This window comes from Caenorhabditis elegans, chromosome X, assembly GCF_000002985.6.
Source record: "Caenorhabditis elegans chromosome X".
In the NCBI taxonomy this organism is placed as follows: Eukaryota; Metazoa; Nematoda; class Chromadorea; order Rhabditida; family Rhabditidae; genus Caenorhabditis; species Caenorhabditis elegans.
Genome location: NC_003284.9, coordinates 13,033,123 through 13,051,520, shown reverse-complemented (window position 1 = coordinate 13,051,520; position 18,398 = coordinate 13,033,123). Strand labels below are relative to the sequence as shown.

At 33.2% G+C, this 18,398-nt stretch overlaps 1 protein-coding gene, 5 non-coding genes and 1 pseudogene across 8 annotated transcripts; 2 read left to right on the top strand and 5 right to left on the bottom strand.

Moving 5' to 3' along the window:
• Nucleotides 1-635: 635 nt before the first annotated feature.
• On the bottom strand, nt 636-2,963 carry C53C7.3 (uncharacterized protein; the record flags this gene model as incomplete). Its single annotated transcript, NM_077764.2, has 4 exons — nt 636-1,052; nt 2,543-2,616; nt 2,766-2,859; nt 2,907-2,963. 4 exons carry the CDS (start codon nt 2,961-2,963, stop codon nt 636-638), a joined length of 642 nt encoding a protein of 213 aa, NP_510165.2.
• Nucleotides 2,964-4,861: 1,898 nt separating this feature from the next.
• Nucleotides 4,862-4,943, bottom strand: C53C7.t1. Its single transcript has one exon. It is a non-coding gene; the product is annotated as a tRNA-Ser (tRNA).
• A 130-nt stretch (nt 4,944-5,073) lies between these two features.
• On the top strand, nt 5,074-5,155 carry C53C7.t2. The gene has a single exon. It is a non-coding gene; the product is annotated as a tRNA-Ser (tRNA).
• A 145-nt stretch (nt 5,156-5,300) lies between these two features.
• On the bottom strand, nt 5,301-9,339 carry C53C7.5 (annotated as a pseudogene). 2 transcript variants are annotated; one of them is made up of 22 exons: nt 9,257-9,339; nt 9,133-9,206; nt 8,957-9,086; nt 8,816-8,908; nt 8,716-8,771; nt 8,487-8,529; nt 8,404-8,443; nt 8,175-8,245; nt 7,991-8,125; nt 7,865-7,925; nt 7,749-7,816; nt 7,640-7,701; nt 7,543-7,593; nt 6,896-6,995; nt 6,711-6,850; nt 6,607-6,663; nt 6,475-6,560; nt 6,265-6,321; nt 6,016-6,218; nt 5,721-5,919; nt 5,567-5,675; nt 5,301-5,523 (listed from the first exon to the last, which is right to left on the bottom strand). In that variant, coding segments are annotated over exons 1-22 (2,141 nt in total). The 2 variants fall into 2 exon arrangements; another variant differs by having other exon boundaries at nt 6,016-6,196; nt 7,640-7,692.
• Nucleotides 9,340-12,476: 3,137 nt separating this feature from the next.
• Nucleotides 12,477-12,561, bottom strand: C53C7.6. Its single transcript, NR_072346.1, has one exon. It is a non-coding gene; the product is annotated as an Unclassified non-coding RNA C53C7.6 (non-coding RNA).
• C53C7.t3 lies at nt 12,478-12,561 on the top strand. The gene has a single exon. It is a non-coding gene; the product is annotated as a tRNA-Leu (tRNA).
• A 2,325-nt stretch (nt 12,562-14,886) lies between these two features.
• Nucleotides 14,887-14,973, bottom strand: C53C7.8. Its single transcript, NR_072345.1, has one exon. It is a non-coding gene; the product is annotated as an Unclassified non-coding RNA C53C7.8 (non-coding RNA).
• Between the last annotated feature and the right edge of the window lie 3,425 nt (nt 14,974-18,398).

Here is an 18,398-nt window from a genome sequence, read left to right as displayed (position 1 = left end):
CAACAGAGAAAAATCACAATTGAAATTTTTGTGAAACAATTAAAGAGCGGACAAGAGAAAAATCGAAAATAAAAAGAATGATTGAGTGGACAAATGGACAGAATGAGTGTAGTCAGGGGAGGGAAGATGAACTATTGATCGATTTTAAGATAGATATGGGAAACGCTTGCAGAATAGCGCACCTGCTGTTTGGAGTAAACAGTTACAGCCAATTAGCACACAAATATCGATTTGGATTTACAGGTGCGGTTGATGGAGGTTGTAAAAAGAAATTGGAACAATGAGACTACGTATTCAATAGGGAGAGGATTTTATGACTATTTCTAGTTACATTTAAGTATAAAACATTAATTTGGTCGGGAAAATCGAAGAAAATAGAACACCTGTTTATTATAACCCCACATTTTAAAAATTAATTAAGGTTTCATTTATTTGTTGCTTTCAATTAAACGTGATGTGCAGATGTTCTTTAGGCTTAAAAATAAGGGCGGTATTTTTATATGCATGAAAATTTGAAAATAAACCTCACGTTTTGATTCAAAAATCAGACGTTTCACAATGTATGTAATGTGGGGTTATAATTCACAAGTATCAGAAATAATTATCGCTCATACAAGTCGTGTCTCACAAAATCTTCAAACTGGATCTTCTGGGACCACTTCAACTTCCTGTAGATCTTGAAGGTTTAGCTCATATGGTGGGAAGTGTGGGTAGTGATGATCAAAAAATGCTGGTGGCGGTGGTGGTGGAGGTTGAAGAAATACGTGCTGGTGGATAACGTGTTGAACCTCTGGCGGTCGCAAGAGTAATTGAACCAGCTGGTCTAACAGTCGGTTTCTAGCATATTGATCATTGAGCTCGAGATCTTCTCGTTGAAATTGAATATTACCATGTTGGTGTGACAGAGCAATGGGATGTGGCAATGGCTCATCATTGATTGGTGGCGATCGCATCATATGAGACAGTGATGGCGGTGGAGTTGGTACATACTGGCGATATGAGCTGTTGTTGTTTGGACGAATCGGCACTGGTCGGATAATTTCATTGAGAATCTAAAAAATTATAATGATATTAATGGATTCTCACAAAATATTTCAGTATAGTAAAATTTCTTAATAGTAAAAAATTGTAATAGTAAAATTTCTGAAACGAATTGTTTTTTGTAAAAAATAAATTGCCACGTTGCTGGTTTTGTTGAATGGTTTTAAGTCTAGCTTTTCCGTTTCTTTTTTTTGCAGATTTCTTACAGTGCCCTGACCAATTCAGCAGCTTGTTTGAACTATTTTGTATTAAATTGTTAGATGTAGCAAAGAAGTTTTAGCCAAATGTCACGTGCTTATAAATTTAAAACAAACCAATATCCAGCACCTTGCGTAAGTGTGGAAATAAATTATAACTATCGTACTATGGTTTCATATTGAAGTAGCTTTCAACAGTTTATTTATTTATTCATCATGGAAACAAAAAGAATATGATAAGAAACGCATAACCGGTTATGATATTTACACGTGTAGATGAATAAATTAAAATAAACTCGGCCCGACAGAGCGCGAGTTTAAGTGAGAGGAAAAGAGATCAGAATTTAGATATTTGACAATCAACAAGCGAAAAGAATTGTGATGGGGAGAGGAAAAGCTAGAGTTGCGTACAATGCTATTCCATATTGGTACTACTTGGGAGAAAAAGCTACGACATTTGGGATTTTTAATTTTAATGAGCATCGGACGACGAGACGAGTTAGCAAGCGTAACAAAGTTACTGCTTTTTGGGAAGTGCGCTGCGCCGGTAAGAATTTTGTATAGAAGCAATAGTTGGGCTCTTAGGCGGAGAGAGCGGGCTGATGAAATTCCTAGAATTTTTAGTCGGTTTTTTTTAGTCGGTAGGATTTGGAGAAAGCATTGTGTGTTTGTGGAGCATTTTTTATTTTGTATTTAATATTGCAGCACTGTAGGACCCGTTTAGAAAAGTATTTGAGTAGAGATTCGAGTGCTTGATAAATTAGATATTGGTGGAGGGGAGTATATGACTGATCCGTATTCAAGGATAGGGGAAACGTAGGTCTTGTACATATTTATATAGAATTTAGGGGAAGAAGAGAAGAAACATTTGAGGATTTGTTTAGCGCGTAAGAGGGCAAGAGAAGTGGCTCTGTTTATATGAGGTTGAAACGTTAACTTGGAGTCAGTGTAGAGACCAAGGTCGCGAACTGAGTTGGTGAAGGAAACTGTGATGTTGTCAACGGTGTAAACATTTTTATAATTCTTTTTGCCTAACTGAAGAAGGGCGGTTTTGGCAGGGGCAAGCGGGAGTTGGTTATCTTTTGACCAATTAGCAATTAAATCTATGGCTGCTTGTAATTCAGAAGGGCTGTGACCAAATAATTTAATATCGTCCGCAAAACATGAGAAATGGACGGTAGGAGGGATTGAGTATAGTAGATCATTGATGAACAGGATAAAAAGAAGTGGACCCGATACAGTTCCCTGGGGAACGCCAGAGGGTACAGAGTATTTTTGGGTTGAGGTAATACTGTCTCACTTACTGGGCGTTCCAGTGGTGGTGCAGGTTCTTGCTGGACATCCACTTGCTCAGCTGACCTCATTTCAGTTGGATTTTCTGAAGCATCTGAAGATATAAATGTGATAATTTACTGGCTTTGTTCATAAAAGGATTTTGGAATGAATCATATGCTATCTCACAACACTTAATCAAAAAATTTGGTATCTAATCTTTAAACTGCCAATTTGGCAATATCTAATCCCCACCAATGTCTAGCAGTTGTTCTTGATTTCTGGCGCTGTCGTGATTTCTCCTGCCTCCGCCACTTTCCTCTTGTTGAATTGATTGAATATTGACGTTCTGAAACTCATAACCTCTCATGAGTGTTTTTTTAGCGGATCACTCACCGGATTCGCACTCCTTTGTTCGACGGGTGGCATATCTCGATTTTCGTCTTGCTCCATCTGAGTAGATTGTAGTTATAAAGTATTAGTCGAGTAAATGAGTGCTCGTCGGGTAGAAGAGGTAAAAGAAAAAGAAGATTAGTGAATATAATAAAAGAAAAGAAAGTGTTAAATCAAAACTACAATTGTTTGTAGGAAAAAGGAGTAGAAGGAGAGAAAATGCCTAAGAAGGAATAATGAAATATGCTATAAAAATTGTTATGCTCATGAAACCTATTTTTTTAATTTTTCAGCTAGTGAAATAAGTGGTGGGTTTTGTTTGGAATGGCTATTATAGTAAGGTTGTTACAAAAATACACACACATCTTCTATTTGTCACAAATATTGTCTTAATAAAAGTTTTGAAGTTGCAACTGTTGAATGTTTGTGTCGGCATTCGAACAAAAAGCCTGAAGATTTTAAATTCTACAAAATATCTTTTCAAAAAGAGATACAACGCTTAAATCTAAAATTTGGTCCTTTAGACATTAACTTTTAACCAACCTTGGTAGTAGGAAGCAAAACAACAAAAAAAGCGAGAAAAAGGAAATGAGCACCTCCCCGGAAAACCTATTCATTCTTTTTTGCCTGCTGCATTATCAAAATGTAAGATAATATTAATGGTCGGGTGGGTATTCATGGCGCGAAGCTCACGTTTCCATGTCAACCTCAAACCGCACTTGTTGTTTAAGTCGCCAGAGCTGGTTCACAGGGAGACTCTCATCGCTGCTTAAACAGAGAGAAGTCATTATTACACAAATACGAGCGTACTCAAATACTAGTTCGTGTGAAAAAACAATTGAAAGCTGGGCTGGAAGTAAGAAAAGTATAGATGTGTGAGAGTACCTGGAAAAGGTAATAATAAATTTGAGGGAGTTTTATCTAATATTAGAACATGGCCATGCTAATGTCTTCGTTTTTGTTACAATTTTAGCATGTTCTTAAAATTTAGTATATAAAAAGATATACGTATTCTTTAACACAAAATTGCTAGCAGTATTTTAATACTAACCTATATATTAATTCTGAACTGAAAGACACCTTATCTTATGTTTTCCAAATGAACACCGGGAAATTTTTGTATTCTTATAGTAAGTCAGTTATCATTTTATGCTTTTCTTTTAACCAATGTAAATAATTGGCACTATGCATTTACGAATAATTTATATTTCTTGTAAATCTATTGTCAAGACTAATTTTTAAGTTCTTTATGAAAATATATCCTAAATTCGTTTAGTTTATAAAAAAAAACCTCTGTGATGTCCAATCGTGTAGAATGTTTTTTTCACAATAGTACATATCCTCAAAATAAGTAAAAATAAGTAAAAATAAGTAAGTGCAGTTTGGAGAAATTTTACTATGATGCCCGAGTGAAACGTTTTTGAAACAAAATTCCAACAAGATATTGGCAATTGCAATAGAACCCAAAAACGATTTACTATAAATAGAGCCTGTTTTAAACTTTGGTGTACTTTATCTAAACGTGCTGAATACGTTTAAATTTGCATTGACTCTGATTACTGTCAAATAAAAATGAATTATATGTATTTCAAACACTTCGAGACTTTAAGCTTAAAAATATCGTTTTCGAAAAAAAAACTACATGACAAATCTTAAAGAGATACAGAAAATATTGGTCACAATTGAATACGTATCCACTATCAGACCTTTATTATTTTACAGACGGAGTTTCTCAAAAATAGTTTGCAATAGTAGAGAAATGAGGGAATGTGGGTGGCATCGCGTGCCAGTCAAAATGTATTAATTGAAAATTCTATATAATTTTTAGGCTTGTAACCGAAGTAGCAGACACTGGAAAATTCATCATCTTTTCAAATTTTTACAAAGAACTCCATATAAGGAACATTTCTTATCAATTTTATGCAAAACAAAACAATAAAAAGAACAAAAAACTGTTTCGCAGTCAGCAGGATTCGAACCTACGCGGGCAGAGCCCAATTGATTTCTAGTCAATCTCCTTAACCACTCGGACATGACTGCTTCTTTTAAACTCGCTCCACCGGACATATAAATTGGCAGTCTCACTTCGCCTCGTCGCCGCTTCCCTTTCTTTCTCTCACTTCTCTCTTGTTGAAATTTATGTTTGCACTAGCTGCCCCTCTCAAACCATGCAGTCATGTCCGAGTGGTTAAGGAGTTTGACTCGAAATCAAATGGGCTCTGCCCGCGTAGGTTCGAATCCTGCTGACTGCGAATTCTTTTTGTCTGATCAGATATTTACTTTATCAGCGAATGAAACAATTTTAAAGCAAAAAATACTTTTTTGCACCTTGCGTAGTGCGAAAAGTTTAGTATACGAGTGAGAAAAATGTATAGATTTGATAGTAAATTGAAACAATAACTGGTTTTTATGATTTTTTATTGTCAACTTTGAATGAAATACATTTTTTGGTTGAAAATTAAACAAAAGAAAATCAAAAGGGCGTTGAACGATTTTAGCAGGAACATTTCTTCGTGCGAAGGGATTCGGTGAATTCAGGAGACTGCTAACATGGAGTCTTCATTCTTTATCACATTCTACCCCATTTCATCTGCTATTGATGTGGTTATCATAATATTGTCTGAATAAAAAAATCATCAAAAACAATGCATCTCAAGTTTTACCTGATAAATGTAAGTAATTATGTACAACAGGTGGCAGTTGTGAGACCACTTAATGATGGCTGGAGTTCGAAACAAGAAATAAATTGTTGTACATTACAAGATGGAATAACTGAAATCAGTATTTTATAAGGAGTTTATATTCTGGCTTACAAACCTTTATGTAAAGTGGAAGCGGAGAGTTAATGAAAAATACTGTAAATGATAAGAAAACTCCAAAAATGATTTTTCTTCATAATTTTACTCTTAAGATTGCAAACTAATGCTGATTCGTTATGACTAAAATATTTTCTGTCACATTGTAAGCCTGATGACTACATTGACTAAGCATTTTGTCATTCCGACCTTGTTTTGCTCTGAAAATATTCCAATTTAGTCCTGTCAGTTCTATTGAATACGGTCTGTCATTTTTGGGGATTTCGATTTAAATTGTTCATTCAAAAGAAACTTACAACTAACTATTCCCATTCTATTGGAAGAGTATCCAAGTTGTATTGAAGATGCAGAATATGCACTAGTTTTTCCACTGTTCCAATTTATGACGTCATAAATGGCTGTCATTTTTTTTTGAATGGGTAAATCTTGAACGAATTCTGCATTTTTGAACTTGACGGATAGCTTCCACTATTGAAACTGTAAACAAGATTTAATGAATCTGAAAATGATTCCCTAAAATATTTATGTTTTAGGCTATTGCTCACTTTTTTCGGATTTTTTCGTCGATGGGAGGCGGCGGTTTTGTTGCTATTCTAGAACATCTGAAATATAAAAGTAATGTTTGAAAAAAGCTGTTTCAGTTAGATTAAATACTCGTTGGAATGTTGTCTTATTTTTTTTATTCAGTACTTATATTATACTACTCGTTTTTCTACGTATATTATTATTAGTATTATTATTTAAATTTAACTTACTAAGTGAATTACATCTAATTTGGCCCATTATATGGTTTACTTTTTGGAATTTTGCGTCGATGGGCTGCGACGATATTTTTCAATTTCTGAAAATTAAACTTTCATTGTCTCTTCCAACACCTTGAAACAAACTTTTTTAATGACCGAAGTCAAGGTTTTGCCGGGAGCATTAGCCGGAAATTATACTGTCTGAAAATATTAGTCATGAAACTTTAGCTCAAACTTTTAAAAATTACTTTGGGTTTAAAAAAACAACGCAACAGTGAAGTAACGAAGTCATATTAAATTCTTGTGCCATCAGCCATTTCATGTTGTGTTGTGAGAAATTTTCAATTGTAGAGCCAAGGATCTCATCAAGAGCGCTGATAGCTTAAGACTGAAATATTTTACGTTAGGGCTCAGGTTTTTAATGAGGGCTTACTTCTTTTGTGATTTTGAGTCTATACAACAAGGATTTCCGTCTGAGAAGGAAGACGTCCAAGGAAAATGAAATGTTGTATGACAAGATTTTTTTTAATTTTCTGAAAGAAATAATATTCAAACCAGTTGTTTGTTTCCACTAGAGAAACATCTACAATTTTCATGAAGTACTTCTAACTTCGATTAAAACAACCAGTAAAAACTACAGTGAAAGACGTGATGTCAGGCTGTCTCATTACAATTTGATCTACAAAAAATGCGGGAATTTTTTTTTCAGAAAAATTGTGACGTCAGCACGCTCTTAACCAATCAGATGAGATGTCTACGTCTCACCTCCCGCATTTTTTGAAGATCAAATCGAAATAAGAAATTTTGACTCCACGTGGTGAAACAAAAAAAGGCGCAGACGGCATTATTGTGAATATCGATAGGGCCTTATTGTGAATATCGATATTTTTTGAGTAATTCATTCTTCATTGTGAAGTAAGAAATAGATCTTTGAACCGATGCTCAGAAACACAGATTACAGAAAAAAATACGCAGGCTTGAGTTGCTGATGGCGGCTTACTATTAGTTTTCATTATTTTCTCACAGATCGAATTAAACACTACAACAGCTATTTTTCAAATTTCATATATATGTACTCACTTTGTTTTTCAAGACAATTCTCGAAGGGGTTTTCGCGATATTTTTTTGAGTCTGTAAATGAATCCATCTTATCAGGAAATTGTTGTCAGTAGCCTACTTCTTTGAAATCTTTGTTCAGGCACTTGTGCTTGCTGTTATTAGGAACTGTTTCTGAAATTTCTTAGATATATCAGCTTTTAAAATTTTCCCAAGTGATCTCCACTCACATATAGTTCAATAAGGGCCAAGACCATGTTCCATGGCTTTCTTGTAAAGTCAGTTGATGGAATCCATCCTGGAATTTATTAATCTTGAGTGAAAACTAAAAATGTGATTAACAAACGTTTATTAATATATTTCGGGCTCTCTTTTACCGGAAGTAGGTGCCGAGGAGGCGTTGCACTCTGAAATTTTAAATTGACATTTTTAAATTAAGGCTACTATCAATTTTGATAGTAAATGTCGTTACCATTGGCGTCACGGTTGGGTAGTACCTCTCTTTTATTGGCACGAGGCAGGCTCACTGCTTTCTCGACGGTAGAACATCATGGGATTAATTTTTTTGGGTTTTTAAATTTTTTTTGGTTATTTATAAATCAACTTTCTGAAAGTATACAGGATTTGCAAGTACGTAAAACAAAATAAAGACTCACCGCAATGTGATCAATATGTACATCAAGTAGTTCGAATCTTGGTCGATTTATTATTAGCCTTTTAATTTTTTCTGAAAAGAGAAAGTTTTAAATTAAATATCGGGAGCTGTTGTAGTAGCTGTATTTCAACATATTTTAATTTAAAAAAAAATTAACACGCGAATTCTTTCGTATGTTTGAAACTGAGAAATGATGATTTTTAAATAAATTTGATAAGAAAAAAAAATACCTTTTTTTTAATTTTTGAGGTTGTATATTGTTTTGGGCACCTGTAAAAACACACGAATTGCAATTTTTTCAAAAATCACTTACAAATGTGCTGAACGTATGTTGTCTGTGAATTGCCACATAGAATCTGCAAAATTGAAATTTGTTAAAATTTTTATGTCAGGTTTTTTTTACCGACTACAAATTAGATATTGAAATTTGAGTATTATTTTGCTTTAAAAAAAACTAACAAATTTTTTGAAGTATTTTAAGTATTCATTTAATTTTTACAGATTCCAAACTAATGGAAAACGTTGGTGGTTTTGAAACTTACATCGAGGTGCTCTGTAGGATTGCTCTGGTTTTCAGCAATAACTTTGAAATTGTATTCTAAATTGAAATAATTAATTTTATCCTGCATTTTGAAAACTTACTTTAAAAAAATTTTTGTGATCTGTTTTTTCTCTCCACCTCCTTGATGATAAATTGCTTGGAGAACTTTCAGGTTTGAACGTTTTTTTTTATTTCTGAAAAATAATTGGTTTTATATCAAGAAGAGTTTTTATTGCTCTCACTTATTGGATTTTTGGTATATTTGTTTTCATTGATTCTTTGGTATGAGGCGATACTTTTTTTTTCAATCCAACACCATGAAATATGAATTACTTGGAAGGTTTTTGCAGGTCATGACAATGTTTTTTTAATCTAAAATTGTTTAATGATAATATCTTTCCAGAATAATTTCACTCACTTTTTTTGTTCCAACTCCTTGAAAATTGTGTTGCTTGGAATTTTTTTGAAATCAGAGCAAGTTGTTTTTTATTTCTAAAATGATATCACAGCTTCAGAAATTTATACAATATCAGGAGGCTTACTTTTTAATTTTTTTTTTGGTTTTTGTTTCATGAAAACTTCCTTTCGATGGTACTAGAAAATTTCCATTTTGTAGGCCAATTACTGAAACAATCAGAAATAATAAGTGGATTCTAAAAATTACACGAAATATGAGAAGGAAAAATTATAGTTTTCAAAAATCAATACGTGCTTTGGGCAAATGTGGGGTGTGCTGGGTGAGCGTGTGCCTCTATAGGCGCGAGGTTTCGTTGAGGGCCGGCAGACGAGAGATAGAGATGGAAAGAAAACGAAAAAGTTGTTCGGTTTTTGTGGTGTTCTGTGTTCCAAAGTTTTGCCAAAGGCCATTGCTGTGAAAGAACGTGGTGTCAGGTTGTCCCATCACGGTTTGATCTACAATAAATGCGGAAGATTTTGTCCAGAAAAGTGTGACGTCAGCACGTTCTTAACCGTGCGACGACAGTTGGAATTTCTGCGTCTCATTTTCTGCAATTTTTGTAGATCACACCGGGATGGGACACTCTGACTCCACGTGTGAAAAGGGAAAAATACAATGAACATTGAATTTACATAAAAAAGGAAAAACAGATTTTAGTATGATATGACTCAACGTATCAATAAAGTGAAAAGCAGGGTTACGGTTTTGATTAATCTAAAAGTTCGACCGAAGTCGTTTGAGTAAAAACATGAAAAATAAAGCTCGTACTATTTATTATAAATATGCCTTTTTTTTAAGTATTTGCCCAAAAGCACCAGTTCTAGCTATCACGTGCTGGCTAAAATAGCCACGAAAAACTGAAATGCATAAATGAAGTGAAAAGTTTAGTGATGAAGTGTATCGAAAAACCTGAAGCTAAATAATATTTTGAACCAAAAGGTAAGTATCACATGAGAAACCAAAAATTTTCTTTTCACATAACATCATAGAAAAAGAAAAATATGGCATTTCAAAAGAGTCGTTTGCGTCAAGCTCTCATGATTTTTCCCAGGAAGCACAGAGGAATTAGAAGTGAGAATCTAATGCATGAAAAATGCATTTTTTATTCAAACAAAAAGGGTTATATATACTTTTTGAAACATTTTGAAATGTTGGATATTACATAGTTGTATAAATCCGGATAAAACAGAGGTACCGAAAAAACGGAATTATTGGGAGGAGTATAAAAATGCAATTGTGCATTTTGAAACTTCCAAAAAAACTCTAAAGAGATTTTTCCAATTTATAGGTAACTGTTTTATCTTTTTCATTAAACTTTGCCCATACATTCAGAACAGTTTATGGCGACAACAAATTCTTTAACGGACAGGATTCTGTTTTAAAATTAAAAATAAAAAGAAATCAGCCTACTGTAATTTTCTGCAAAAACGTAGAATTCAGTCCATGATGTGAATTTTTTTTTCGTCTTACCTCGTGGTCTATTCACAACATTTTAAGATATCTTCTGCGTAGAGCAAATTTCAAAGATTAGAACTGCCAGCAGGAAATATAATGATATGATACGCTGTGAAAATGTTTTTCATAGTACGAATCTCGCGGTGTTACCTAGCAACTACTCCAAACAGAACGAGGGAATATTTATTCAATCAGACGAAGAAACGTGTAGTTGCAAGAGTATTACATTTGCGTGAGAACATTTAATATCACAAAAGAGCTAGTCTCTCATGAGAAATACACGTAAGTAATATGTGCACATGACATTCACAAAAGAGCAGACATAATTTTTACATTAAAAAAACAGAGAAAAGAAAAAAACTCAATGAAACGAAAACAAAAAAAAAACAAAAGACTATAATTTTGCGTTTCTTACCATAGTTTAAGCCAACGGCAATGTGTAGAGTTTTGATTTTTAACTAAAAGTTATACGGTAAACATGGATATTTTTCCAGAAAGGGGCAATGTTTTCTTGGTTAAAAAAAAGTTGTTGAGAGAAATTAAAACAAACTTAAACTTATGTTGATAAAAAGGCAACGTATTGCCAAGTTTGTGAGTTGATGAAACTCCTGCATTTTTAAAACATTACTTGAGGGAAAGACTCCTCTAAAACAAAGTGTGATTAAAAAACACCTAAGTTTAAAAAAGCATGAAAATACAGTACAAACACATTTGTACCATTTACCTGCTCTCTATTTTTCCACATTTTGCAACATAATGAGTTCATTTTCCATATATTTTGCGTTGTGCATATCTTCAACAATATGCAATTTTTGGATTTTAGAGAGATTCACCAACACAAAAATTTAAAATGTTTTATCTTCATTTATTTATTGAACAAACGGTTAAACTGCATTGCTATAAAAAATAATATTGAAACTTTCTGTAAAAACAAATTATGTTTGGGCATTTTTTGAATATTCAAAAAACAAATCGGCATTCCTGAAAAGACATACTTTGATTGAGAACAACTTTTTGAATTAATTGTTTTCAGGGGCCTAGTTGACTTTTTTTTTTTTTTCACGTGTTCTCTAAAAAGGTTTCTCCAATTGTTTTCAAATTATTTGATCCGTAAACCAATATCTAAAAATATTTTTATTCGTTGAATATTTAATGTATTCGACATTGCTCCATAATTAATTAAAATTAAAGTGAAAAAGTCCAGATTTCAAATTCTCAATAATTTATTTTCATATCATTTCTCTGGAAAACCTCAACTGGTAGGCACCATTATTTTCTTCTTATTTTTTCTTTGTTTTTCTTGACAAAATCTATTGTAATAATGAGGCTTCCGAAAGCATCTGTGAGTAATTTATCGTGACCATTATGACAAAGTTTTGTTCGGCTTACCCTTCAACTTTTCTGTTACCTTTCATTTTTTTCAATAAAATGTTGAAGCCCGAGTGTTGGCTGTGTTATTAATTTTTTTATTTTACAGTGTTCCTCTTACTTGAACGCCTTGCGATAATTGTTAAACAACTACATACATCCACTGTAGGTGTACTGTACTGTTAATGTAAAATATAATTTTGAATTGACAAGTAGGGAAATATATGAAAATGTAGTCTCATATTGCCGAGCTACTCTGGTATGACGTTGGGCTTTCAGAATGTTGATAGTTTCCACACAAAAATATTATTTCCGGCATAAAGTGACTATTTTTCTTAAGTTGTTGGTAAATCACACATTGACGCAAAGACACCCATTACCTAATCAGTTCCAATTTTTTCCCTTCTTGTTTACAGCCATTCATTTTTTCTGTTGACCTTCCCGAGCGTGACATGTCTTTTCATCAAAAGTAGACCAATCGTCGCCGTTCTGGCCGAGTGGTCTAAGGCGCTGCGTTCAGGTCGCAGTCCTCTCCGGAGGGCGCAGGTTCGAATCCTGCGGACGGCAGCTTCTTTTGGTTATCCCGCAATTGCTAATGTTACTGGAAACCACACGAATGACGTGATTAATGGATGAAACTTCATTTGTGAGCTCGCAAAACAGAAGAGATAGAAAACATATACTCGTTTTTGCATTAGCAAACGTAGTATATTTTTTATACTTTGTTGACAGGCCGAACGCTTATAAAGCCTCAAACATCAAGAAGCCATATACTAAAGCTATTTATCATAAAGTTCATTACTTGATGCTCTCCATTTCGCTCTACAATTTTTGTCCAATTTGGACAATGATAATAAATTTGAAAATGGTATACAACTGAAAAGCGACTGAAAAACCCTTCAAACTTGAAACATTTTAGTTAAAATTGGTGTTCAACGATCAACGATGTAACCAAGAAAGTGTCACTTTTCTATGGAAATATGAGAGTTCTTCACAAATTTGTTACATACTTCACATCACGCAACCAAATTCATACTTGCTTCCATGAATTTTTGAGCAAAAGTCAAAGTGACAAGTCTAACTTTGAGCTTTTGTGGTTTTCACACCTGAGCACATTCAAGAGAGTGTGTTGTGATCTACAACAGCCCTAGATGTGTCAAAAGTGTATTTGAAATGATTTTTGCCTCACATTATCTCCTTTATTTTGTTTCAGTCTTTGTTTTTATTGAAGCACTAGTGCACCTGTTTCGTATGCATTGTGTTTTGGCAAAAAAGGAAGTTTAGTCAAATTGAAGAAACTGCTGGAAAAGACGTCATTCATTTCTTGATCTGGGTAACATTGGAATATTAATTTTTGACTTCTGATTTGTGCAAAACAAACAATTAAGTTACTGAAGTGTTTTTCAATGAGCTTTTGAAATATTGTATAAATGTTCTGATGAAAATTCCTTATAGCCTGAAAAATTATTGTTGCTCCAAGCCTAATAGAAAATAGTGAACTCAAAGTTTTGAAAATTGATGATATTTTCAAATTGCACCAAAAACAACGTTTTTCTGAAACATTCAAGATAAAATGAAACTTTTTTATTTGCATTTCCTTGTTTGTACGCATTTAATGAATACTTTTTTCCATTCAGATTTTCACTTTCAAATCCGGCCTCTATTCTAAAATGTTTAAAACAACGCATATTCGATGGTTTTCTAGATTATTGATCTGTTTTTGAAATATAGGGCGCATTTGATTAGTTGTACTCTACTGATAATTTCATATTGGTGATTATGCTTTTTTCTGGCTAATCAGGAGCTGAGGTCTAACACTGAAATTTTACAATTTCTGATTTTGGTTATGAACCCTATTTTTACTCCTCTTCAGTGATCTTCATTGACCGTTAACTTCAAAATGAAATCTATGAAATTCCTTAAAAGGATGTTTTCAGTAGGTCACAACGGCTGCCGTGGAGCACTCTGATGTAGGAAAATATGGTTGTAAAACACAATTTTCAAAGCATATAGATTTACAATAACACGTATATTTTTGCATGTATAATTTTGATAGTTTTTTCTCTGATACTAAGAGTAATGAGATTCGGGAATCATTAAAAAGTATGCCAAAAAACTCCTGATTATTTCAAAATAATATAAATTTATGTAGTAGCCGTACCACAAAACGTTTCCATTTATATATTTCTATTTCTAATGATAATTTAAGGTTAATTTGCATTTTTCAATTTTTAAAAATCACCATTGAAATTTTTAAATTTTAAATTCTGGTGACCTTCAGAATTAAAGAATCTTGGAATTTGAGTGTTTCGTTGTAACTAAGTATTTTCATATCGTCTTGAAATTTGTTACTTGATATGTGAAACTTTTCCTTTTTTGCTTCCATGCGTTTTCACAAGTTCGCCGTGCATTCCTTCTTTGCCAACGCTCAAAAATGCTTGCTCTCTCGAAATTTGAGCCCATTCCAGCAAAAGGAGAAAATCTGAGCCATTCATCACAGACAAGAAATCTGTGTGAAGCGCTTCGTAGAATTAATGCATTCTTCGGCCCCACGTTTCTATCGTATTTCACATTTTGCTCGACTCGTGTGTTTTGAGTTGCACCCGTTTTCCGCCCCCATTTATCTGCGAGCTCATCGCCTATTTGCGCAAATGCCGCCTGGAAAAGTCAACAAATCAGCGTTTATGTGTGTGCAGTGTAGCACAAAAAGAAACCCTTTTCAACCTTTGAACCATGTGCTGGAATCCGAGACGCTCATCAATAAAAAGCCATAGAACACTATTTTTTGTATACTTCCGAGTTTAGTCTGTCTGGGGATCTGAACCGATTGAGAGGGCTAATCAAATTGTGAGTTGACGTAATGGAGACTCTAAAGCATCTGCGTCGTGTTGTGAATTGTTTACTTGAAACATCCACCTCCTGACCAGATTCCTTTTTATTCCCTTCTTTTGTCTTTTTGTTTCTTTGATGAGCCATTTCTCGGAATTTTAAGAAACGCCCAGAATGAATTTATGTACAGCTTCTTGGTTGAGATTAGATCGAAAAAAAAACAGAAACCATAGAGTGAACAATATAGAAGAAAACAAATTTCTCTAAACGATCGAAACTTTTCATTCCAATGTCTATTCCTAGACCAAATCTGCTTTTTATTTTAGAACTATAGCGCATTTGCAATTCAAAAAAACATAGACACTAAAATCATTTATTCATTGTTTATTTTTACTTTTTTTTTCAAATTTCATTGTTCCAAAGACTTTAATGGAATTTTATGACATTTCTGAATACTTTATTTTTAACTCCTTCAGTTAAAATCCAAAAACAAGGAAGTCGAGATATTTATACATTGTATGAAACTTGTTGACTGTTATATATATATATATATATATAACAGTATCGGGAAAAACCACTGCATGACAAATTGTAGTCTTCAATAATTCAACTTTATGACGGGGTGTTTCAAGATTCAAAATTTAAAATCCAAATTTCATATTGATTTCTGATTATTACTAAATAAATAAGTAAACCGCTTTTTTATAACCTATAAGATCAGACAATAATGCCAGGAAACCCAGGCTTAGTCTAGAAATCCGTATTCTCGCAGGACGCCAACCTGTTATTTCCTGTTTTTTTTTCTTCTAATGGGGATATACTTTTTCCTTTTTTGCCTCCTGAAATTGGGCAGAGACTAAAGACTATACACTTCCGTGCAGACATCCTATCCTATCACAATTAGCATCATTTTAGGACCTACTGCAAACTTTTTGACTTTTTCTTGCATGCTTATTCTGATATTTTCAAACTCGGATGTACTTTTCATTTTCATCGATTTATCTTGAATTTGGGCTTTCAGTCCATCACACCTTGGAAGTTATATATCAAAAACTGCTATCCTTCCACTCTTTTCTCATCATGGTCCTTCTATCGAAACCCATTCCACCAACATTCGTGTTTTTCCAATCGAATCTTTTCTCGACCCATTTTCTTTTTTCTCAAATGTCCTTTCATCCGTTGAACGTTTAAACGGCCATTTTCATGATAACACATTTCAAATAAAAACCTAACAACCATACCGAGAAACTCCCAACGGGTGCATATTTCTCAGATTTATTTTTCGTTAAAAAGTTCACTTGGTTACTTTCCTCATTTGATTGATGGTCGTTCCAGACATTATGGCTTCACATTTCTATATTTTTGATATTTCAAATTTTTTTTCTATCATAGTCTTGTTAGCATTTGCATGAAGGACTGATGTCTTAACAGAATTAGTGTTCAGACTAAATTTCAAATTTTATTTTGTAGAGCTTCCAGTATAAAAATAAGGACAAACATATTTGTTTCCAGATTCGCACACGGTTTAGATTTCACTATTCTACGTCCTTTCTTATTAGTCAGATTATTGTTTTAAAAAAACTTATAAATGTGTACATAGAAGGAACAATACTGTCTACATTTAGAGTTAACAATATAATATTTGTAAAGTGTATCACTTCAAAAGTAGTCATACATAGAAAAAATGTAGGGAATGCATAAATATGTAAAACCGAAAAGGTGTTATTAGCAGGTATCTGCAGCGTGAATGAGCATCCGACTTAATCAAGGACCTTAAAATGCCACATGTACATTTTTCCTGTTGTTTACAACTTTCCCAGAAGATATGTTAACTTCAACCTACATTTATCATTTACAGCACTAGAAAAGTACGGTAGGTACATATATCAAAGGGTTAGTGCGACGTGCAAAAAATGTGTCTCCGAAAAACGTTATCAACTTTCTCTTTATCAAAAATTTCAATTTGTAATCAGCGAAAAAAGGGAATAGTAAAAAATAGTAAAAGTAAAAAAGGGAATACTAGCTTAAAGAGGAAAACTAAGTTTTTTGGGATTCAATTTCACTTGTTCTAAATGTAGTTTGAAACTCATCAGAAAACAATCACGGAATAAGTTGGCTTGTAGAATCAATTAACGAGACCCGGAAGTCAACTTTTTGTTACCCTTTTTTTGCAAATTTGATGGAAAAAAGTCCCTCCGTTGTCTAATCCTTATCCCCCACTACGAACCAAGACCAATCCGAAAACCAATTGAGTGCCGCACGAAACCAAAATTGGGGTCCTATCGAGAGGACTGCTGACTGAAAGATAAATTATAGTATTCCTGAGTTTTTTTTTCTAGAGTGTGTGTATGTCTAAGTTGGAGTCAAAATAGCTTATGTTGTTTTTCTTTTTATTTTCAAGTTTTAAATTCTCTCTTTAATGCTATATGCTACCCTTCATAAATACGGGGTCATGAATTGAATTTTCCTGGAAAAAAAGAACCAAAATAAAATTAGAACTAGTTCCTTGTTTTAGTTTTTTATTTCACTTAAAGTTTTAATCTAATTGTGTCGTTTCCAGACATATATTTCTGCGATTAATTCTTACTTTCCAGGTTATATTAAAAATAATTTCATTACTTGACATTTTCCAATCATGGCTGTGCCTGATAGAATTAAAATAGAAGAAACTCGGAACGTGCATTTTCATTAGACAAACTTAATCAAGCCGCCGTGGTTGTTTTAGTGAGTCCGTCGACATCATCACACATGTGGATATGTAGAAAAAAGCAAAGGAAAAATGGAAGGGTGCTGCAATTTCAAAAGGGAACCCTTTTTTCTGTTTGTTTTTTGTTCCGATTGCATGTCATTTCTTTAGAGAAAGAACCACTACGGTATCTTGCACTTTTCCGTTTTTTTAGATTGTTGCTGGAGATGAAACATAACATACTGACAATTTTTAAAATTACATTATTAATTACATTAATTACATAATTACATTTTTTGAAATTTGATTTGGTGTCGCTCCTTTTTTAAAGTTAAGTTAACTAAAATTTGTAATAAAATCAAAATTCAGAAACTCGCAAAATGTCAGCCAAGTTTAGAACATTTAATGTTTAATAAATGTTGTCCCGTATGTGGCTATATTTTTTAAAATAATTTATCCGTGGCTACAAACAGAAATTCGCGCTTAACATTGCCTGCGCTTGTTGTCAAAAATTTCAACAGTAGAGATGATTGCTTGCCCAAAATTTATTTTTAATTTTGTTCTGAATTTTTAACCAATCATACTAAATATTTTATGCTTTTTAGCTAAATTTTTAGCTAAATTGACAATTTATCATAATTTCGGATTATTATAATATATAAATTTCTGTGAAGTCCAATATATCACAATTATCTGTAAGTGCAAAAACCAACAAACCCTATTTTCTTCAAATTATTTTGAGTTTTTTTTTAAACTTGTAGGTGGTATATTAACAGCCGAATGCATGCTCCTCAAAACGGATGTAGAAACATCTGCAAAATTTTCCAAAAGTTTTGTACATGATTAAATACATAGTATCAAGAATGTCACACCAAATAAAATGTTCTCG